At 39.8% G+C, this 21,576-nt stretch overlaps 1 protein-coding gene across 2 annotated transcripts in view; it reads right to left on the bottom strand.

The window, feature by feature from the left end:
• Positions 1 to 921: 921 nt before the first annotated feature.
• The window catches only part of asap3 (ArfGAP with SH3 domain, ankyrin repeat and PH domain 3), a 43,986-nt gene continuing 23,331 nt past the window's right edge, over positions 922 to 21,576 (bottom strand). Inside the window, exons 9-26 of one of the 2 annotated variants that reach the window (XM_027143012.2) lie at positions 20,165 to 20,251; positions 19,824 to 19,933; positions 17,501 to 17,570; positions 17,288 to 17,375; positions 16,488 to 16,536; positions 15,779 to 15,945; positions 14,966 to 15,099; positions 13,540 to 13,631; positions 12,678 to 12,858; positions 11,506 to 11,591; positions 11,178 to 11,293; positions 10,106 to 10,173; positions 8,580 to 8,687; positions 7,660 to 7,840; positions 6,637 to 6,865; positions 6,152 to 6,353; positions 5,919 to 6,050; positions 922 to 3,360 (exon numbers count right to left, since the gene is read on the bottom strand). In XM_027143012.2, coding sequence (XP_026998813.2) covers positions 3,286 to 3,360; positions 5,919 to 6,050; positions 6,152 to 6,353; positions 6,637 to 6,865; positions 7,660 to 7,840; positions 8,580 to 8,687; positions 10,106 to 10,173; positions 11,178 to 11,293; positions 11,506 to 11,591; positions 12,678 to 12,858; positions 13,540 to 13,631; positions 14,966 to 15,099; positions 15,779 to 15,945; positions 16,488 to 16,536; positions 17,288 to 17,375; positions 17,501 to 17,570; positions 19,824 to 19,933; positions 20,165 to 20,251 — 2,175 coding nt within the window. In that variant the 3' untranslated portion in view covers positions 922 to 3,285. The other variant, XR_007144515.1, reaches the window with a different exon arrangement.

Below are 21,576 nucleotides of genomic sequence, written 5' to 3'. Positions count from 1 at the left end.
ATCTAAAAAAAAACTCAATCTTATGTATCCTCAATGAACGTATCTGAACAGAACAGTGGGATTTATTTTTTTCAGAATAGAAATCAGCTCTCCAAATTCAGTGGTTTCCAAAAAGCATCACTGACAATAAACAAACAGAATTATTGGATTATTCAGATGTAAACCGCTGCACTGCAGATCTCTAGCAAATCTCCAGTGTGTGTGTGTGTGTGTGTCCTCCATATAGTGATGTAACACCTGGAATTATGCAAAATCCTCACTTAGCCCCAAATGCTTGCATCCACATGGCCTCGATTACATACAGGATCTGTAAACACATAATCTGTATAAAAAGCAACTACTAATTCACTCATCTGAGAGCTTTGTGACACACACACAGGGTTAACTCGGATTAAAGCGGTGTACATGATTTATAGCCAGGGGACAACACTAAGATTGTTATTCTTAACAAATAGAAAATGTCTTATTTACATTGAATCCACGCACAATCATTTTTAAAGGAAGTTTTTTTTAACACTTGAAACCTGGGTCTTATCTGATGTTTCACACTGCACATAATCCCTGGATTAGAGTTTCCTTATTTACATTTTGTGACGTCATCAACTGGGATTGGATAAACACAGCATGCATCCGCATTAAATAACGACTCTTGCTTCCCCATCATGCTTTATTCTCGAGGAATAAAGTACAGGTCTGCAGATCTGTGTCTGAGATGGTATTTTCTGTCAGCTTTCTAAAACTTTTTGCCTTTTTTAAGTAGTTGACAATGTGACACTGAACTTTCACTAATTTTACAGGGCCACATATTTCTCCCATTCTGTATATACAGCATGCATTTATTTGCCTGTTTGTTTACATATATAAAGAAATAAATCCCTGAACAGACTTTAGTTAAAAGAACTTTATGAACAAGACCATAAAGAATCATAAAAAGGATGGGCATTTATTAAGGCTAATATTACATATCATTCGTGTACATTAAAAAAAAATGCATTTCAAGGAACAAGTTTCTTTTTCTTTTTATTTTTTTAAAAAAAAAAAAAAAAAAAAAAAAAAAAGGGGGGAGTTGAACTGAATGCAATTGCTTCATAGACATGAATAAGTGTAAGTGGCATGCAGGAGTTCACCAGTCTGTACTCCCCTCTGTCCTTTTATTAATAATGCAGAGGGATCTCTAAAAGCTGCTCGGATAAAATGCAGTACTGAAGCTGGAGGGCTGGGTCTATAAAACACACACACACACACACACACACACACACACACACACACACACACACACACACACACACACACACACACACACACACACACACACACACACACACACACAAATACTGCAAATACAGCTTCAACTTCTAAACATAATACAGTGAACTACATGGCCTTTAAACATCCAACAACTTGATTACTCACTAATGTGGAAAATACTGCTCTTTCATATCAAATCAAATAGAAATCCATCCATGTTCAGGATTTCCAACCAAACACAGAAATCGAATGATTTCCCCACAAGCACTCTGAGAAAACTCAATATCAGCCTCTGCTCTTAGACTTCACATTCACTTTGTTACAGGAATCTGATCCTCCCTTGTGGGGCCCTCAGTCTGTCCCACTTCCCAAAGACAGAGCTCTTAGTGTGATGGAGAACATCAACCTGCACTATTTAGTCTGTTTAAACAGAGCTCTGGAACAGAGCAGCTTCTACCGTGGTTATTTAGTTATTTGTGAAGCCGAACAAACAGAAATCAAGCGTGAATGATGATATTGAGGCGTAAACCGAGCCAAAGGACAGAGCTGTAGAGCTGCAGAAATGCTCAGAGTTCTAGTTAATTACAATAAGGAACAAAAAAGAACAAAAAACAAAAAAAAAACAAAAAAAAAAAAAACACTGGATTTGACACAAAATGTTATAAACATCTTCATAGAATTATATAATAATTTATTTAGCACAGACTTCATGTTGTCTGCGCTAAGCTGATGAAACATTTCTCCTTTAAATCTTCCTGTTACTGTGAATTAGAACACAAGTAGTTTCAGTTGTTTGATTTGTTCTGTGTAATTATGTGCAATGTAAACCAAACCAAAACAAAACAATTAGTAAAAAGACCCAAACGTACCAATTTGGCTCTGATTCAATGAACAAAACAGGTGTGGAAGTGCTCTAAAATAATCATGCCTTGTGAGTTTTCTTACTTTTTTCCCCTGCTTTTTAAAAAATAAATTACTTTTCAAATGATGAACCGTGAAGCAACTCAACTCTTATAACTATTTACAGACTGCTCTCTCCTATAAGTGCATCTTTTAAATGAATGAATTACTGTAAACGTTAGCAAACAACCGTGTTTGTACCCATTGTGCTTTTCTAACAAGCTAAATCTGTGTGTGGAGAAGATCCTGGAACTGATGGTGACCTTGTGATTTTTGTGATACGTTCACTGTTAAACTGATATCAAAATATCACCATAGATAATAAAGTTAGCTAGGTAACGACTGAGGGTGCTGATTTAATGAGCTAGCATGAATCTACAACGTTTTATCTGCACAAATGTAAAGGCAAGAGAACAATAAAAACGACAATAAAAGCTTTTCCTCACATGGTGGTAAGAAACAAATAAAAGAGCCAGTTTGATCAATTACAATGTAGTTGAAGCTTGAGCCATTATAAGTAATGTATGTAGAAAACATACGTGAAATCTTCTTGTAAACACGTCGAACACTTGAATTCACGCCGAATGCAGAAGAGGCGTGAGTTTTAAAAACAAATCGGATTGGAGAAGTGAGAGGATGCTGATTCAGCAAGAAAGACAAGACAGGAAACACAAGCCTGGGTCTTTCCTTTTCTCTGTATCACTCACTAAACTGAAAGTCACTCATTGTTGTTTGTGTTTGATTGGATGCCACTCATCAGTGTCTGGTTAAATATCCATTAAACGATGGAACCTGTGGACTTGGGAATGAATGGTCAGAAAATCCATGTATTTGTTTTCCCTTTTAGAGTTGAGATGGTCATCTGCCGTCCTTCTAGCCCAACGACTTCCTGGAACCTTTATATGAGTTTGCATACCGTACGTGTTTACAAATCGTCTCTGCGGCTACGCACAGGAATTTATTGTCACTAAAGTGCTCCGTCTGATGTGCTAAACAGTCTGAGGAACAACGTCAGGATATAAATCCCCCCCGAAACCCACTTTACTGCAGCACACGCCGTTCTGACGTCGACACGGTCGAGCAGGTGGAAGCGGTGTGTTCGCTCGTCTCTCGTGGGCGGAAGCTTGCGGAAAAGGATCATTCTCCCAGTTTCATGACGTAGTTGACTGGAAAGGAGCCGCTTTTGGACGGCTTGCCCTCTATATGACCGACCTGAAAATGACACGACATAATGAACATGTTAATAAACTTTTTCTATAAAACAAACAGGTCACTGAAATTGATGAACGATGGGATGTTGCTCTGACGGTGGTGATGGTTACACAGGTTTATATTAATGTGCACATGGTGCACTAACCCTAACCCTAGAGGAACACCTCATATACAGGGATGAGACACAATCTAAAACTGGTGATGGCCCAAGTGGTTAAGGCTGTGGGTTGTTACTCAGGGTTTAAATCCCAGCACTGCCAAGCTGCCACTGTTGGGCCCTTGAGCAAGGCCCTTAACCCTCCCTGCTCCAGTCAGAGAAAGTCAGTCAGAGGTGACTGTGGTGAGGGAAAACATTCAAGAGGAACCAGACTCTATTAAACTATATTCAGGTGCAACTGTCACAGGGAACATTTGAGCAACTTATAAGTACGAGCTTCAGAGTCATACAAGTTCCTTCTTGCTGAAGCCATCAGATGTTCAGTGACTAAGACACTTTAAAAGAAGCAAACAATTCAGAATAAAAAATTTAAATAATTATCTATTCCTTTTATTTATTATTTAATATGAATTAATAATAACATGTATATTTATATTTGTGGACAGGTCTTTAACAGCGATCATTAGCAGGAAGGATTAAAGTTAAGTCTGTAATGAACTCCGAAATTACTCTGATTAGTTCTGTTAGTTCCTCAGGAGCTCCTGGTTACACAATTCCACTCGACTATAAACTGTTGTAGAAATTACATTATTTACATTGACATTATTTCCTGTCCAGAGTCACCCAAATGATGATGAGGTTCTCTTCTGAGTCTGGTTCCTCTCAAGGTTCCTTACTTATATCATTTCATGGAGTTTTTCCTCACCACCGTTACCTCGGGCTTGATCGTTACGGTAGATGTTAGAGATTATATTATATTATAAAAATTAGGAATTGACAATATAAATTGTGAAAAACAAGCACTAGACAAATAAATTGAATTGAATAGAATTATGTAATGTTTGGTAACAATAAACTAGACAGAAAAAAAATCGTTGATGAAGTATCTGGATCTAAATGTCATCCATTACATACACAGTCCTATATTTTGTTTTAAAAACAAACCACAAGCGATTCATTTCTTCCCTTATTCTTCATTGTTTTTCGATCCGACAGTGAAGAGTGTAACCTGTGGTCTGGTGTAAGCTATTAATAAATGATTTAGAAGCAGGGTCTATAGGTAGGTGGTTGCATTAAATGCTGCTTAGGCAAATGGAACGATGCCAAAGACACATCAAGTACAACAGTTTGATTTATTTGATGGCACGGAGAAAACTGTATAATACAGCCGAGACTCCTGATTTTTTCCTTAAAATGAAGATATTTTTCCTTAAAACTTTTTATGGGTTGAGATGCTTTATGAGTAACTTTTATCTTTACTAGGATAAAAGTTACTCATAAAGCATTTTAACCCTTAAAGAGGTCATAAGGTCAAAAAGTGTAAGGAGTTGTGAGGAGGACTTTTAAGAGATTTAAGAGTTTCTTTATCAGAGGAGAAAATGGCCGAAAGGTGAAGAGGGAGATGTAATGTGTTGTGTACAATATTTAATAATGACAGTGAGTTAAAAAGATGCTACAGATTAGCCATATCTCTCTGTCCTTTTCTCTCTCTCTCTCTCTGCCATGATGACATTTAGATGATACACTAACATCTTGCTCTATGACATTTCTGGCTGTGTCAGAGATGTTTACATTTACATTTATAACAAGCTGTGCATCTCGAACATGATCAGTCACAAACATCACTACATGATACTGTATAGAATCAAATATCTTAACAGAGACAAAGTGACAAAGACAAAGGTTTCTCTAATAGACCAGATTTTAAAAGCGATCCTTCTTTTTTTTTTATTAGACAACCAATCACAGTCTCCATAAGAATGTGTCATACCTAGTAACAGGGTTAATCCCCGCCTACTCTCTCAGAGTCGCTCTGTGATTGGTCCTGAATCACTCTTAAGATAAGATTCCTAGTTAGAAATATTTAAGCTAATTTAGGAGCTCTCTGAGACCATTCATAGAGTCTTTATGTATATGGCCTGTGGATTTCTGCCTGAGAGTCACTGCTAATGAAGTGTTCATCTGTGACAGTGAGGTAAGTCCAGAGCAAAAATCCTCTCAGCCTCACAAAGCTAATAAAAAGACTCATGTTATACCTGATTCATTTATAGATGAGGTTTAGTGTTTGGTGAAATTTTCTGTTCATGACTATTAATCTGTACAAGGGGGATGTGGTAGCTCAGTGGTTAAGGTGTTGGGCTACTGATCGGAAGGTCATGGGTTCAAACCCCAGGTCCATCAAGTTGCCACTGCTGGGCCCCTGAGCAAGGCCCTTAACCCTCAGTTGCTCAGTTGTAAGTCACTCTGGATAAGGGTGTCTGCTAAATGCCGTAAATGTAAATGTACAAGGAAAAAAGGAACTGGTTCAACTGTGTTCTATTGTATAATTTTTTTTACAGTTTAGCTGCTCTCTCTATGTGTGTGTGTGTGTGTGTGTGTGTGTGTGTGTGTGTTTACTTACCCACCAGTGGGGATCATCAGAAGCCGTCACTATAATAATATCATTTTTACAGAAGGCCAACTGCTCAGAGCCCACACTCATACAGTCCACTAACGCACAAACCTTCCTCTGACGAGGCCTCGAGTAACTCAGCTAAACACACACACACACACACACACACAGTATAATGGATTATGTATAACATTCTGAATTAAGATTGCAGTACTATGTAATCATTCGGTGTAAATTGTTACCATGGCGTTCTTGCGTGACCGGGGTGGTGGCAGTATGATGGGCACTGACAGATTAGCGGACGCATCAGCATTAGCGTTAGCAGTGCTGTTATTGGTTAGACTGCAGTAGAGCTCCTCCATGCTGCTTCCAGAGCTGGGAGATCCTGCTGCACACTTTCCACTTCCAGTACTAGTTCGCCGATACGATGTTGTCTTCTCTGACCTACACACACAGAGAAAGAACTGTAACTCTGCAGAGTTTAGTGGCAGCCCAGTCAACAACTTCAGTCTTTGGATTGCAGGAGTAAATCCCTAAAGCACAGGAAGAACATGAACATGGTGAACTCCACACATACACCACAGAGGCAGGACCATCTAATTACTTCTGTTTAGATTTTTTTCAGTTGGAAAACACTACTTCTCAGTGCAAATGTATATATATTTGTGTGTGTGTGTGTGTGTGTGTGTGTGTGCATGTGTTAGCAAGAGAGATCAGCAGCTCTTACACAACAGGTCCAATGGAGCTCTGTGTCCCTGATGAATTCTGACTCTCCCAGATCCCCGTCTGTCTCTTTAGCACTCCGTTGCGAGGCGAGCGAGGAGCCCGTGATCCTGCCACCTCTGTCAGGGGTGAAGGTGGGCTGTTTCTATAGGAACCACTCCAGGAACTGGAGCTGAGTCGGGAAACAGCGCGAGACTCCTGGGTGGAGGTGCTGATTTGGGGGTCAGAACGACCTAGAGTAGGATGAAATAGACTGTGTGTGTTAAGATGGAAGATAAACACCTCAACCATACTTAATATAACAGTAGTGTTAGAAACTGTAGTAGTCTAAACAGCATTTTTAGCTTTTGTTTTTATACTTTTTTCAAGTGTAAATAAATCTGAAACTTGCATCGTGCAAGAAATAAAACATGACGAGGTGGACACTGTCTGGTCCAGATGTTTATTCTAATTATCTAGATCTTATACCATCAACAATCCAAACTGTATTAATAAGGGAATTTATTCATGTATTTATTAACATACTAACATATTAACTTTTTATATATACATTTATCCTTATATTTAATGTTGTGGAACATCCATGTGACAAGTTAGCTCCTCTTATCACTTCTGTATTAGCAGCTGTATACAGCAGTTCCTATAACCAGGCTCTCTTTTGTAATTTATGGACTGTTATAAAGCAGAGATGTTGGAGACCCCTTCCATAAATGTACATTTTCATAATTTTTTGTACATCTGATTCAGAGCACAGTACAAGTTTTCTCGTTTATACCGGTGAGCTGTTGAGTGAGACGTGTCTTGCTCAAGGTCAGCTGGGATGTTCTGGGATTTGAACTCATGACCTTCCTGAGTGTCAAATTAAAATTCTGGCATCTGACGAACATGTACGTGTTTTCACTTTGTTAAATAATACCTTTTTAATCGTTAATCTTTAGTCTTAACTTATTTGGAGCATCCATCATACAAATCCTGTGATAGAAAATGAATCTACACCCTACACCCAAGGAAGTGTAGAGGCTCTAACCTCTCTGAATTGATTTAGCAGGAAGTGGAGGAGGTGTGTGGCCTCCTGAGGAGGGGCTGCTGCTCGCTAGGTTGCAGCAAACAAAGTCTACATTCTGGTAAGGTCTGTCAGGGTCGCATGGAAAATTCCCAAAGCAGCCATTAGAGGGCAGAGGCGAGCGCAGAGCTCGGGGTGGACTGGCCTACGAGAAATAAAACAGATAAGCAGACAACAGGTTTTATTTTAATTAAAATTTCATACACTTAAACACATACCATGTTAGCCTTGATTAAACAATATTATTTGTGTGTCTCCGTGTAGGTGAAGTCAGTGTTCACATGGATTCAGGATGATTTGAGATAAATAACCTAGACACGAGTAGGAATAATTCATCAATATAAATCACTCAAAGGAAATTGATTCGGATTCATCGATGATTCCTTCTCTGAGGATTATTTCTTGCATTTCAGTCAGAGACGATTCAGAGATCTGTATATAATCGCTTCAGCATCTCGATTGAGCGTGTTAAGTGTATTTTCAGTTCAGTGTATTTGCTTAGCACGTTTAACAAGAGAAAATTGTCTTAAAGCAGCTTTACAGAAGCATAAAAAGCAGAATCAGATTTATTATTTATTTCTAACATCTATCCTAATGATCCAGACTGAGGCGGCGGCGGTGGCAAGAAAAACTCCCTGAGAGGATAATAGGTCAGCATATTCAGCCAGGACTGAACTATATCTCACCACACACTAAAATGAACTGGACTGTATACAGTGTGTGTGTGAAGGAGATTCTTGTACAGCATATAAGCATGAAACTTCCTTGTTGTGAGGGAAGTTGAGATGATGTGTAGGCAGTGTGAGACGCTTGTGTTGTCATTCTGCAGTGCTGAGTAAGTGATAAATACAGATGTATAAATGAAGATAGTGATGTTCACACACCTTGTCATCCAGATCGTCTTCACTGTCGTATAGGAACTCCTGAGGCATCTCCCACGTGTACTCCACATGGATCTGGGAGTTAAATTTCCCACTGTGGGCCAGCTCCAGCTGGGTACACACAAAGAGAGGCAGACTATTTGAAACCACAATTGTAATTTTAACACAGTTTAACATCATGAATGAGTACAAATTATCAGAGCATGGCATTTTGGGACAGCTGCAATCCAAACACACACTACATCCACTCTCACACAGTCAGTGTTACACACATCCTGACCGAGCAGTGAAAGCACACTATGTGCATGTTACGACACTGAGTCAACATGCAGCGCAGTAGTGAAGCGCCAGCTTGTGTTTACAGAGTAGCAGGTGGCCTCTGATACATACAGACATTGTGCTGAAAATGAAGCTTTGATTTGATCTGAAGAGACATGAAAACATCTGAAGAGATTTCGATTCATGAGCGCTCACTCTGAGATATCTGTATCAGATTACAATCTCCTTCAATTCCATAAGGACACATGTATACAGTTGGGTGTAACCCTATACTGCTGTCTCTGTCTGTATTTATATACATGGTGGGTGAGAACTAGATCATAATATAATATACTGAAATGCCAGAACAAAACCCGAGGTAGAAAATATTATCAGCATAGTGTGTGTGTGTGTGTGTGTGTGTGTGTGTGTGTGTGTGTGAATTCTGGCTCTGACAGTTCCTCAGCCTCAACTACATCATTCTAGTTCACAGGTGATGTATGTGAACCCTTACAGTTATTATTATAGTTTGCATGATCCTGCAATATTTTCACAAATCTAAACAAACTAATTTACGCCTCACATGACGCTGACCAGGCAGTTACTAAGAATAAACTCTAACGAATACAGTCTTTATATACAATTATTCATATTTCCATGTTTACATTAAAGGTAAAAAAAAAAATGCTTGTATGTCTATTTTGATAAACAAACCTGTAGACTTAACCAGTCGCCTGTGACAAGTTTCCTATTTGTATCTTCATTGTCTCACATTATTTCTGTTCAGGTACATCTACTTCAATTCGATTCAGTTTATTTGTTTAACGCTTTTAACAATTGACATTGTCTCAAAGCAGATTTACAGAAGTATAGAAGCAGAATAAATATTTTAAAGTTTAAAATGAAGTTAGTATTTATCTCTAACATCTATTCTAATGGTCAAGCCTGAGGTGACGGTGGTGAGGAATTTCCCTGAGATGATATGAGGAAGAAACCTTGAGAGGAACCAGACTCAGAAGAGAACCTCGTCCTCATTTGGGTGACACTGAACCGGAAATAATGTCAATGTAAATAATGTCCTTACTACAACGGTTTGTAGTCGCGTGGAATTAAGCAACCAAGAGCCCCTGAGGAACTAACAGGTCAGCACAATTTCTGAGTTCACCACACACCCAACACATCTCTAACATACACCACATATCAGTGAGTAGGTTTCTGAGATTGGTGTGTGTTTCCTGTAGGCGGTGTGTGTGTATTGAGATCAAACCTACCAGTTCGACACACAGTGTGTGCTGCAGTCTCTTGGCGATGTCCAGCGCGGTCTCTCCAGCAGCGTTTACTGAAAAACAGAGAGAGTATGAACCACAGCATTGTATGCTTTTGGTATCTGCATGATTATCGGCATCTAACTGTAAATAGGGGAGGGGTTAGGATCAAATCAAAGCAACTTTACACATTCCCATTAAAACCATTAGTATTTTCATATTGATACAAAAGAAATATCTCTTCATCTTCAGTTTTCTAGTCCCTTTGGCTACAAGGCGTCCCCAAGATGATGATGCTACCACCACCATGCTTCACAATGGGAATGGGAATTCTCAGGTTGATCTCTACGGTATTGTTTCCACCGAATGTAGCACTTTGTACCAAAGTCAGAAGGTTCAATTTTGGACTCATCAGACCAGAGATCATATTTTGCCCATATTTCCTGAGTCGTCAAGAGGAATTTCATATCCATATCCTATTTTTTTTAATAAATGTCTCTTCTGTCAGTCTAGACTTATTAATGCTCCATGAGAAATTTAACGTTTGGGATATTTTTTGTAACCAAATTGAAAGACTTTTAGAAAACGTTTTTAGTTCCTTTTACTAAACTAATGAATTGATTTCTGGTGGTAACTGGCTGCTAATTTAAGGGCTTCACAGCATGTCAAAAACAAACAAAAACTATGTCTCACATCGTACCATAGTAGCATTAAGTTATGCTAGATCACTCAGTTTTAGCACATCCTCCAGAGTACCTGAGCTCTTCATCTAAACCTGTGAGGCAGTGGTGGTTCAAGTGGTTATGGCTCTGGGTTGGTGATCGGAGGATCAGGGTTTAAACCAAGCTACTACTGCTGGGCCCTTGAGTGCTGGTGCTGTATCATGTCTGACCCTGAGCTCTGATCCCAAAGTTGGGATATGTGAAGAAAAAATTTCACTGTGCTGCAATGTATATGTGACAAAATAAAGGCTTCTTCTAAAACTTGAAAAGTTTTTTTACTGGCTGTTTCAAGCATATACACTAATATACATATACATATACACTTCATTTTGGTGATGATGATGATGATGATGTACCTGTGTGTAAAGTAGCCTTTCCTTTAAGAAGCAGTTTCAGACATTCTGGTTTATTGTAGATCGCACAGTAATGAAGAGCTGTGTTTCCTTCCACTGTCCTCTTCTCCAGACAGCCACTGCAAAGAACACACACACACACACACACACACACACACACACTTACTTACTTTAAGGTTTAAAAAGTAACATTTCAGCTTAACAACCAGTTTCACAAGAGCCAGATGTATACACTCAGACTAACCAGCACTCCACACACACAGTCCCACACACACAGACCCACACACACACAAACACACAAACTGTTTCTCACTCTGTCTCTCACACTGACCAGTTCTGAGTAAGAAAATCGACCAGTGCCAGAGAGCTCTTCTCAGCCAAACGCACAGCCACATGAAGAGCAGTCTCTTTCAAATCCTGAGAAAAACACAAAAACAAAATGAAGCAGAGAATGAGACCGGTATACAGATAAAAAAGAAAAAAGAAAAACAGAGATTAGGAAAGTCAACAGATATAGATTATCTCTGGGAAATCCTGCTATTTAAATCATATCCTCAGAACTCAAGAGCCGAGGAGTCACAATAATAGAGTTAAATCCCCATCCAGAAATCGTGTCTCATCTTATCTCATCTATTTGGGGCAAAGTGGATCCGGTTACAGATGAAAGAAGAAGAGGAAACATGGAATTACACGAAACAAAGAGAGAAAGATCATAACAGGAAGGAAAGTTACAGCATCGTGACGTCTGGCTATAATGAATGACTTCGGTAAAAGAGACGTTTAAAGAAAGGTTTGAAACCTTAACCACATGTTAAACCTCCTCAAACCACCACGTTCCCATTGGAGATGAATTTTAAATCATTTAAACTCTATAGAAATAAATGACAGTCCACTGACTCGACACAGAAGATCTAAGAATGGAGTTTTGATTGCAGAGTGAATTAAAACACATAGGATTACAGATTAGAATTTTCTTCTTTTTAAACTAAAAACAGATTCAGGACATTATATTTAATGCTGCTTAGTGTAAGAAATAAATAAATCAATCAAATGCTTGTTTAAGCTACACTGTTACATATGAAACTACAATACATCGCTGCAATAAGTGTAGAAAATAATAAATATTCTATCATATTGCACTATTTAAAGCCAGTACACGCTTAAACAGGAAACATGGCTCAACCCACTGAGATCTAATTCTTTTCTGTGGTTGTAACACAAGTGAGCAGGGGTTAGATTCAAAGCTGGAGGGATAAAGAAAGGACACGATGACTAATGGTCCTTTGGCACCAGCTTCACTCAAAAGTCTACTGTACACTTATTCATCCATTTGTCCTGTTCAGGGTCAATGTGGTTGTAAAGGACTTATTTGTTTATCCTTTGTTGGATTCCTTTAGTCTTTATTCGATGAAAGGAATCGGTTGGCTCATGTACTGTACTGTATGTGGTAAAAGGCAGACAGCTCTTTCCTCTGCCAGATGTTCATGTGCATGTATGTGAGACCTCATGATCAGGTACAGCTGTAGGTTTGGACAGGTCTTCTCCTTCGGCGTACAGCTGCAGGAGGGACGTCAGATCTCTGGTCTTCACGGCGTCGTACACTCGCAGGGGATCCGAGTGCTCTTTAGGCAACACGTACCGCCTCTCTACGTACTTCGCTGTGATGTACTCCTTTCGCGCGTTCCTAACGAATGTACACACAAACAAACAAACAAACAGACAAACAAACACAATGTGACAACCGTTTGTCACAGGTTTTGTTACAAGATATTAAAGATGGTAAAACATGCATACATTATAATTGTATATAACTGTAAATTCATTGCTTATACTAGTTTCTATGTGTTCATGTACAGTATATTATCTCTACATACACTGTAGATTATATTTTTTTTGTACATACTACACTTGTGCACATACGACCTGCCATAACTTTATTTATTGTTCTACACACACTGAAATTTATCTGCACTTGTTCCTTTACACATTTGTCTCTACTTCTGGTAGATGATAAACCACATTTAGTTGCTATGTACCTGAACTATAGAATAACAAAATTTTATCCATCCATCCATCTAATCTCTATATATTGACCTTTGATTATATTCATTAAAAGGTGCCAATAATTCTGGAGGGCACTTTAGTCCAAATAAAGGCTTGGACCACTTGACCAGTGATTTACGCTACTGAACAGCCACAAAGTAAATTTGGCTGTGTTCAGTTTGTGGCCGTGATCATGTGTTTCTACGCAAGAGACACAAAAAGACCTTTCAGAATTCACTGACTGACCGACTGGAAAGGGTCCAGAGCCTCACGATTAGCAGTCAAACACACTGTACAGTGTGGTGTGTGTTGTGAAACTCACATGTCACTCTGCGGTAAGGGTTTCAGTGAGTCATCGCGAAGGTTGGCCTCCATGACGTCGTTAAACCTGTTGTTACCGATGCTCACTGCGAGCTGTGGGATGAAAAAAAAAAAAGCAGGCCGTCGTGACGCAAACTCGGACCTCAAATTCGGATTTAAGACTGACAACTGATCCAGGTCTGGCCACACAGCTCAAAAAACGCGTATATTATTAAATTTATAACCTACTGACTGATCTGTGGAGGAGGGTGGTGTTCGTGTACAACCAAACGTCAGCCAATTGGGATAGTGTTTTGGACAGTAATGCAGGATTTTATACACATAAGAGCTAAAGAGTATACACAGTGCTGAGGGAGTTCACGTTATGTATTTATTAGTTACATTTAATAACGTAATTATTCTAAATAGAAAATCTCTCCGTAAAAACCCTTAACAACTGCTGACACTGAAGACTCCTTACATAAACTTTGCCCTCACAGAAAACCTCAACACTGGCTACGCTGTTACCATAGAAACGAAAAATAAAACTAGATTTGTAAAGTTCGTCGCGACTAACTTTGATGTCGGCTTTGACAAACTATTTGCAAAGGCCGGTGTTTTTGGAGGCGAATGGACATAAGGGTCAGTGTTACTTTTTTTTTTAAGGGCAAGTGGAAAGAAAGCTAGGGTGCCAAAACATTTAGAGGTAATTGGAGACGAGCATGTGATGTCATCCAAATACTCTTGAGGAGGTTCCCCACATTGGGCTGAGTGTATTGATGGGTCACATTTCCATGTTGCGCTAATTATTTTTTTTCACGTGACGTGACCAGAATACACCTGAGGCAGTGCTCCTCATTGTGTTGAGTGTTTTGATACAACACATGCCCATGTTGTGCTAATTTTTTATTTTCAAATGACGTGACCAGAATACCCGTGAAGAAGTTCCCCTCATTGTTCTGAGTGTTTTGATACGTCACATGTCCGTGTCGGAAAAAGATTTTGCATATATTGGGGGCGAGGCTACGGGACAACCGAAAGGCCAGTCGGTACACCAATTTAAAACTTTGTTCAGAGTATCACCCTAAAGAACATGGCTGAGTTTGGTGTAGATAGTTCGAAAGCTTGCCGAGTTATAAACCTCCAAATTTTATAATGGGAGCATCAGACAAACATCAGACCAGGGCCTACGACATATCAGAATTTGGTGAATTTGGTGCTAGGAGGAGTAGCCATTAATAAATAAAAAGTTGGCTAAGCAAAGTAACTCCAGTAGCATAACAGAATGTTGGCTTCTACAAAACCAACATAATTACAAGTGCATGGATGTAACCTGTAATTTAGTGTGAGGCCAAAACGCCTGTAGGAGCTGCGGTTATAGAAAACTAATCAACACCTTCTGACCAATTAGAATGGAGAATTCAACAGTGTGTGTTTTTTTTTTTTACCAGTAGCTCAGATGTGCTCAGCATGTCGAGAGTGAGCGACTGTATGCGTGAGTAGTGAACACCGAGCTTCCGGTGGATTCCTGAGCATTCGATACAGGTGAGGATGCCCAGGTTAGAGGAGAGCCACGTGGGTTCTGCAGGTGACACAAGATGAGTGAGTGAGTAACACAAAGAGACACACAGACATTTAGAGACTGAACTGAGCCAAAAACATCTAGAGAGCAGGTTCAAATCCCACAATACAGATAAATATGTAATAAATATATGTGTGCTGTGTTAAGGAGTCAGTTGACATAGCGGGTGTTGTATAAAGAGTTTGTGCTGCGTAAAGAGTCTCGAGTTGCGTAACGTCTTATTATGTATAGTATGCATGTGTGCACAAGCCGGCAGTTTGTCAAAGGCCCAAGAGTGACAAAAGAATTCAAATATGCAAAGCAGCATTTATTACAGGTGATTAATACAAGTGAAAGCTTCATTTGCAGAATTCTTCATCTCCGTTGTATTATTAAGCTGCTGGGCTAATTGTGCTGAGTGTACATGGAAAACTACTCATGGTTTAATTAGTTGCTATTCCAATAAAACTGCCTCATATAAGCAGATGTACATGCGCTATAAACCCTTTTGGATCTGATATATTAAGTAAATATTTTTTAACAGAGTCAGTGACGTGGCAAGTGCGATTTGTTTGTTTACATGTTTAACTGTTTGTATGGGCTCAGGGTTGATGTGCTACAGGGGGAATCAAACAAACAAGCGTAAACAACTGAGAAATTATTCTTTTTTTTTTTTTAGCAGCGTAGATGTGAGTCATACCCGGAGCGCCGCAGTCACAGCAGGAATCGTTGCCTGGCAGATTTCTCAGGCCTGAAATTACAGAACGCGCCAGATCCTGTAGCCCGCTGCCCGGGTACTGAAGCTGATCTCCTCCCAGAGCTGTGTTCAGAGCCGCCTCTTTACTGTTCTGTAGTACAGACACCCAGCTACAGACAGACAGACAGAGAGAGAGAGAGAGAGAGAGAGAGAGAGAGAGAGAGAGAGAGACGGACAGAAAAGAGAGAGACAAAGAGCGAGAGAGACGGACAGAAAAGAGAGAGACAAAGAGAGAGAGATACAAAGAGAGAGAGAGAGAGAGAGAGAGAGAGAGACAGAGATAGAGCGAGAGAGACAAAGAGACGGACAGAAAGAGAGAGAGAGGAGATGAGACCAGCCAGATGTCTTTAAATGTTAAGAGAGAGAATTTATGTTCATAAATTCAGTACATAACATTTAGTCATTAGTGTCTCAGGATCAAGGGACTAACATGATAGTGAACCACACAAAAAATAGTAGAATGTCATCAGGACTAAGACAAACTCTAGAGCTGGAAATATTTGTGTGTGTCTGTGTGTGTGTGTCTGTGTGTGTGTGTCTGTGTGTGTGTGTCTGTGTGTGTGTGTCTGTGTGTGTGTGTCTGTGTGTGTGTGTCTGTGTGTGTGTGTCTGTGTGTGTGTGTGCGTGGGGTAGGTTCTAACACAATCCTTACATCATACATTCTTGCTCATCCTCTGCTTGGAAATGATACGTGCGATTATCTGTGAGGAAGAAAGAGAGAGTGAGAGAGAGAGAGAGAGAGAGAGAGAGAGAGAGAGAGAGAAAAGAGAGAGAGAAAGAGATGGGTGTGAACACACTGAGCATATCAAGGAAGCAATGGGGAAAACAAATAAAGGCTGAGGGAATGTAGGAAGAAATAACAAGCCAGGACAAGCCCCTTGCAGCAACTGCTTTTCATTACCACGCACACCCGCATGTGCACACACACACACCCCATCTCTTCTATATACTGAGACACTATATACACACACACACACACACACACACACACACACACACACACACACACACACACACACACACACACACACACACACACACACACACACACACACACACACACACACACACACCCCCCATCTCTTCTATATACTGTATAGACACACACACTCCTACACAGAACTGCACCTTAGTAAAAAGCTCTCTACTGTGCTGCTACTCAGTCATGGGCTACTCTGAAATCAAGCACATTTTTTATTTCAATTTTTCATTTTATTTCTAGAAATTAATTAGAAACATTTTTCCCATTTCATGTTGGCATCTGAACTAAGTCCTTTTTCCACAGAGAATGCATTTGTCATGTACCACTCCATAGCGGTGCTTTATTGAGTGGTACATGACAAATGCCAACAAGTGACTTATTTTCTTCACATATTCTAATTGAAATAACTGATACGGAATGCCAAAAAAAGAGTAAAAAAAAGGTTTGAAATAGTCAAGTGGTGTTCATACGAGTCACAAGGTCAAAGGTCCTCTTCTCCTCAGGGTTGGGCCGAACCTGACACGTGAGGAGGTTGAGTTTGGCTGGAGGTCTGTTAATCTGAGACACACAGAGCAAATACAACCTTAATGCAGTTTATAAGGTACAACATACTGGATTTTACAGTGTGTGTGTGCACGTGTGTGTGTGTGTGCGTGTGTGTTTGCAAGATGCTGGAACCTCACCGTGCTGTGAGAGATGGTCAGACAGCCATATTTGACTCCACATTTCCTCTTCTGCCACACCTTCCTGATTCTGAGACATAAAAACGCAAAGATATGGTGGAAAAGTGACCTCACACAGACTTCTTACACAGCTCAGCATTTCACAGCGTTTCACATCAGACCTCAGATCTCAGGCCAGAAAGCTGCCGTCTCTTACGACCTAACGACTGCCATCCACCATCATCAAAAGCGGGATTAAAAAAAAAAAGTATATATATATATATAAAATAAAAAAGCAGTAACCATGTTCTGAAAAGAAATATGAAGATATTTCTGAAAAGAAGATATGTCCTGATGAGTCACTGTTTATTCTTTCTCCACATCTGGACTGGATTTTCATGGGAGGAAGTTAAAGGAAGCCTTCAACCCACATTTCCTACCTTCCAACTGCTTAACACAAACAAGACGTTCGTCTTAAAGGCGTCTTATAAACCCCCTGAAAATGGAACTGCTTCCTTTATACTCTTATGTTAATGAACAGTAACACCAAATGGATAAGTGAGGACTGGAAGATGTTGCCTGGTCTTCAGTTTCAGTGACCTTCTGCTCATTTTAGCCTCAGATTTGTTTTTGTCTGACAGGAGTAGAACCTCATGTAGTCTCATAACAGTTGTATGTCAAACACTTAGAATAAAATCTACATGTTGCATCTTCTTTTCAGCTCAACACAGACATAATGACTGGTTATTTGAGTTAATCCTGAAAAAGGTGTGCAGGTGTTCGTATTAAAATGGTCACTGAGCATAAATATATCTCCTATTGTAGAAACAATGGGTGTGAACTACAGAACATTTGGTCCATCACTGGGCACCGTGCACACACATTCACACACTCCCTCACACCTTGGGGCAATTTAGTGTTGACAAAACACTTTCCAGCCTGTTGTTTGGGTTGTAAAGGAATCCAGAGACCCAGAAGAAACCCACAGGAACACAAGGGTAATACGTGAGGTCAAGACCCCGATCAAATCGGTGACCCTGGAGCTGTCAGATGGAAACTCTGGGGTTTTTTGTGTTGTTTATGTTTTGTTCGTTTCAGCTGAATCAACAGATTCATCTTGCAGTTTGATTGTGCTACACTGTAGATGTTAGTACGCTGATGCTAGTATCTGCTTATGTGCGTGTGTGTGTGTGTGTGTGTGTGCTATCTGCATGTGTAATCTTGCAGTGGATTTGGATATAAACGTTTGAGCCTACACTCAGTCAGAGGTCAAACCAGAGTTAATGAAGAACAGCTGAATCATACAAGTACATGTACAAACTCTCTCTCTCTCTCTCTCTCACTCACACACAGACGCACACAAACTGCACTTCCATATGAAGCCTCGGCCTTCCTGGGGTAATTGACTGAACCAACAAACACCATCATTTTAACGTCAATGTTTGGCTTTAGAAAAATACAACAACCAAAAATCCAGACAAATGAAGTGTGTTTGAGAAAGAACATTCTAGTGATTTCCCAATACACATACACACGGGCGCATCTGGTTTACTGACCAGACAGCATGTTCACAGAGCAGAAACTGATCTTATATCCAGTTACTCAAACTGATTTACACATAAAATCATTCATTCAATATGGAAGTGCCAGAGACAACAAGCAACACAAAGACAACAATAAGCAACACTGGAGTTTCTAGTTCATAAATTCTGTGTTTTAAAAATAGTCTCATTCGTCCGTTTGTCTTCTTTTCTCTTTTGTATCACCAGATGAAGTACATACATACATAGATAAGAAAACGCACATCATTAGTAAATCATTTGTGCTCTGTAAGCTCTTTATCCTGGTCATTGTGGACTCTTGGGAACACTGGACATGAGGCAGGAATTTAAACTCCGGGTAGGAGGCAAATCCCATTTGTTTGTCATTTTGTACAAAGCACATTACTGTTACTACATGAAACTCACCTGCATGTTAAAAACATCACTCTCCATCCTGTCATTTTTAGTGCATTTTTATTCAACTGATTGTTAAGGGCCTTGTCAAGGGCCAGCGGTGGACACTTGGTGGACCTGGGATTTGAACTCATGAGCTTCTGATCAGTATGGGATGGGTATGGGATGGGTGTCAGCTGAGAGATTGATTCATCTACACTGACTAAATGAAAGCTGAATGATAAGAATAGGTGACGTTACTGCACTCCCAATAGAGACCATTTCGCTGAGCACCAAATTCAATGCAGAGTTTAATAGTGATTAGTCACTCGGACTAATGAGACTTTATGAGTGATTAGTCAATCAGAGCTGTTTCAAATTGGGAGACAGTCTTTATGACTGTAACTAACCCGTCACTCTTCTTCAGCAGGAAGCCTGATTTCTCTGTGCCGTATTTCTTGTTGCCTTGTGGCTGGTGGATGCTGTAGCCGTGACCGGAGTTCTTCCTGTTTAGATAATCCTGAAAAGAAAAAAGACATCATCATCATCATCATCATCATCATCATCATCTTCGAGTTACTCAGGCAGGTGTACATGAAGAGTATGGCCTCAGATACACATGTAAAAAATCAGGAAAGCAAGATAATGGGATCCTGAAGCTGACGATCGGAACCTAAAGCCATCAATCATGACGTCAAGACCTGCCCAGTGACTTGCTCTGTACCAGAGTCATGCTGGGAATTGTAGTTACCTCTTTAACCTCCACTTGTAGCTGACTCCTGAGACAGTCCCGGAGCTGAGACAGCTGCTTCACTTGCTCGTCTTCGTCTTGACGAACCTACAAACAAAACAAAGTTCAGGTTCTCGAAAAACACCACAAGATGAGCTTTCTTTCTGGAAGCGAATGCAACAAGAGAAAAATTAGTCAGCAGCTACTGACATAGTCGTGTGGAAATCTCAGACCAGGAATAACCAGAAATACTGATTTATGAAGCAACACTAGGCATTCGAGGTGCCTACACCACACGTATTAATTCACAACTGCCAAGAAAGCTTTGAGTTCTGCATTGCTGCATGCATGACAACCATCTTGTTATGCTTTAATCCGTTTGTTATGCTTGTTTTCATCTGAGGGAAATAGAATCAGTTTGACATACAGATTGCTCAGGCTGTTCTCTGCAAAATGTTTTCCTGCGCCACCTTTTCAGACCAGCTTGAAACGCTACATTTTTTGTAGCCAATTTATTTCTAGAACATCAGATCTGAGAATTCGGAGACTTTCTGTGTAATTAAATTTTTAGGATTTACGTCTAAGATAGCAAGAATAAAGAACGCAAGTGTCTTTATGTGAGAACATGTTTTTATAAGCTTCACCCAAACCAGTTTTGATGCAGAGCAACAGATCTGCTGTAACATGCCTCAACTACACATGAAACAACAACTAAAATATCCAGGAGTCAAGAAGAATACCAGGAATTTAATTATCGGGCTGTTTGTCCAATATTATGTAATCCGGAGAGGCATAGGCATGCAGACACGGCGTTAGACACCGGGCTGAATTAATCATCACGAATGTGGAGATTAATGATTTAGAGTTGGGTAATTGTAGATTTTTTGCAAAGTTCAAGGATTCCGTCTGAAGTTAGGAATTCTGTAATACCCACAGCACTGCTAGTAAAAACCTCCACAGTCTTTTTCTACAATTCTCTTTGAAGTATGGAGCTAGCAAACAACCACCGTGTTGAACTCTTCATGGTCTCTTAATCAAGGGGCCTTTTTACACCTGGTCACTTCATGTGTTTTCTCTGATCCGATAGCTATGATTGGTTAAAACTGTTACATTTACATTAGGCCACATAAACGCGTCTCGGCGAATCGGAAATCGATCCGATCTTTCTACTCCCGCCCAAAATGCAAATATATTTATATGCAAATATATTTATATGCAAATATATGCACATATATATATATATATATATCTGATCCGATAGCTATCTGATTGGTTAAAACTGTTCCATTTACATTAGGCCACATAAATGCGTCTCGACGAATCGGAAATCGATCCGATCTTTCTACTCCCGCCCAAAATGCAAATATATTTGACCTCATTTCCGGGGTAATTGAAATGGAACACGTTTTGGTGTATGCGGTTGCTACAAAAAA

Source organism: Tachysurus fulvidraco, chromosome 12 (genome assembly GCF_022655615.1).
Source record: "Tachysurus fulvidraco isolate hzauxx_2018 chromosome 12, HZAU_PFXX_2.0, whole genome shotgun sequence".
Lineage (NCBI taxonomy): Eukaryota > Metazoa > Chordata > Actinopteri > Siluriformes > Bagridae > Tachysurus > Tachysurus fulvidraco.
Note: the sequence above shows the minus strand (reverse complement) of the source record. Positions and strands in the feature narration are given on the sequence as shown.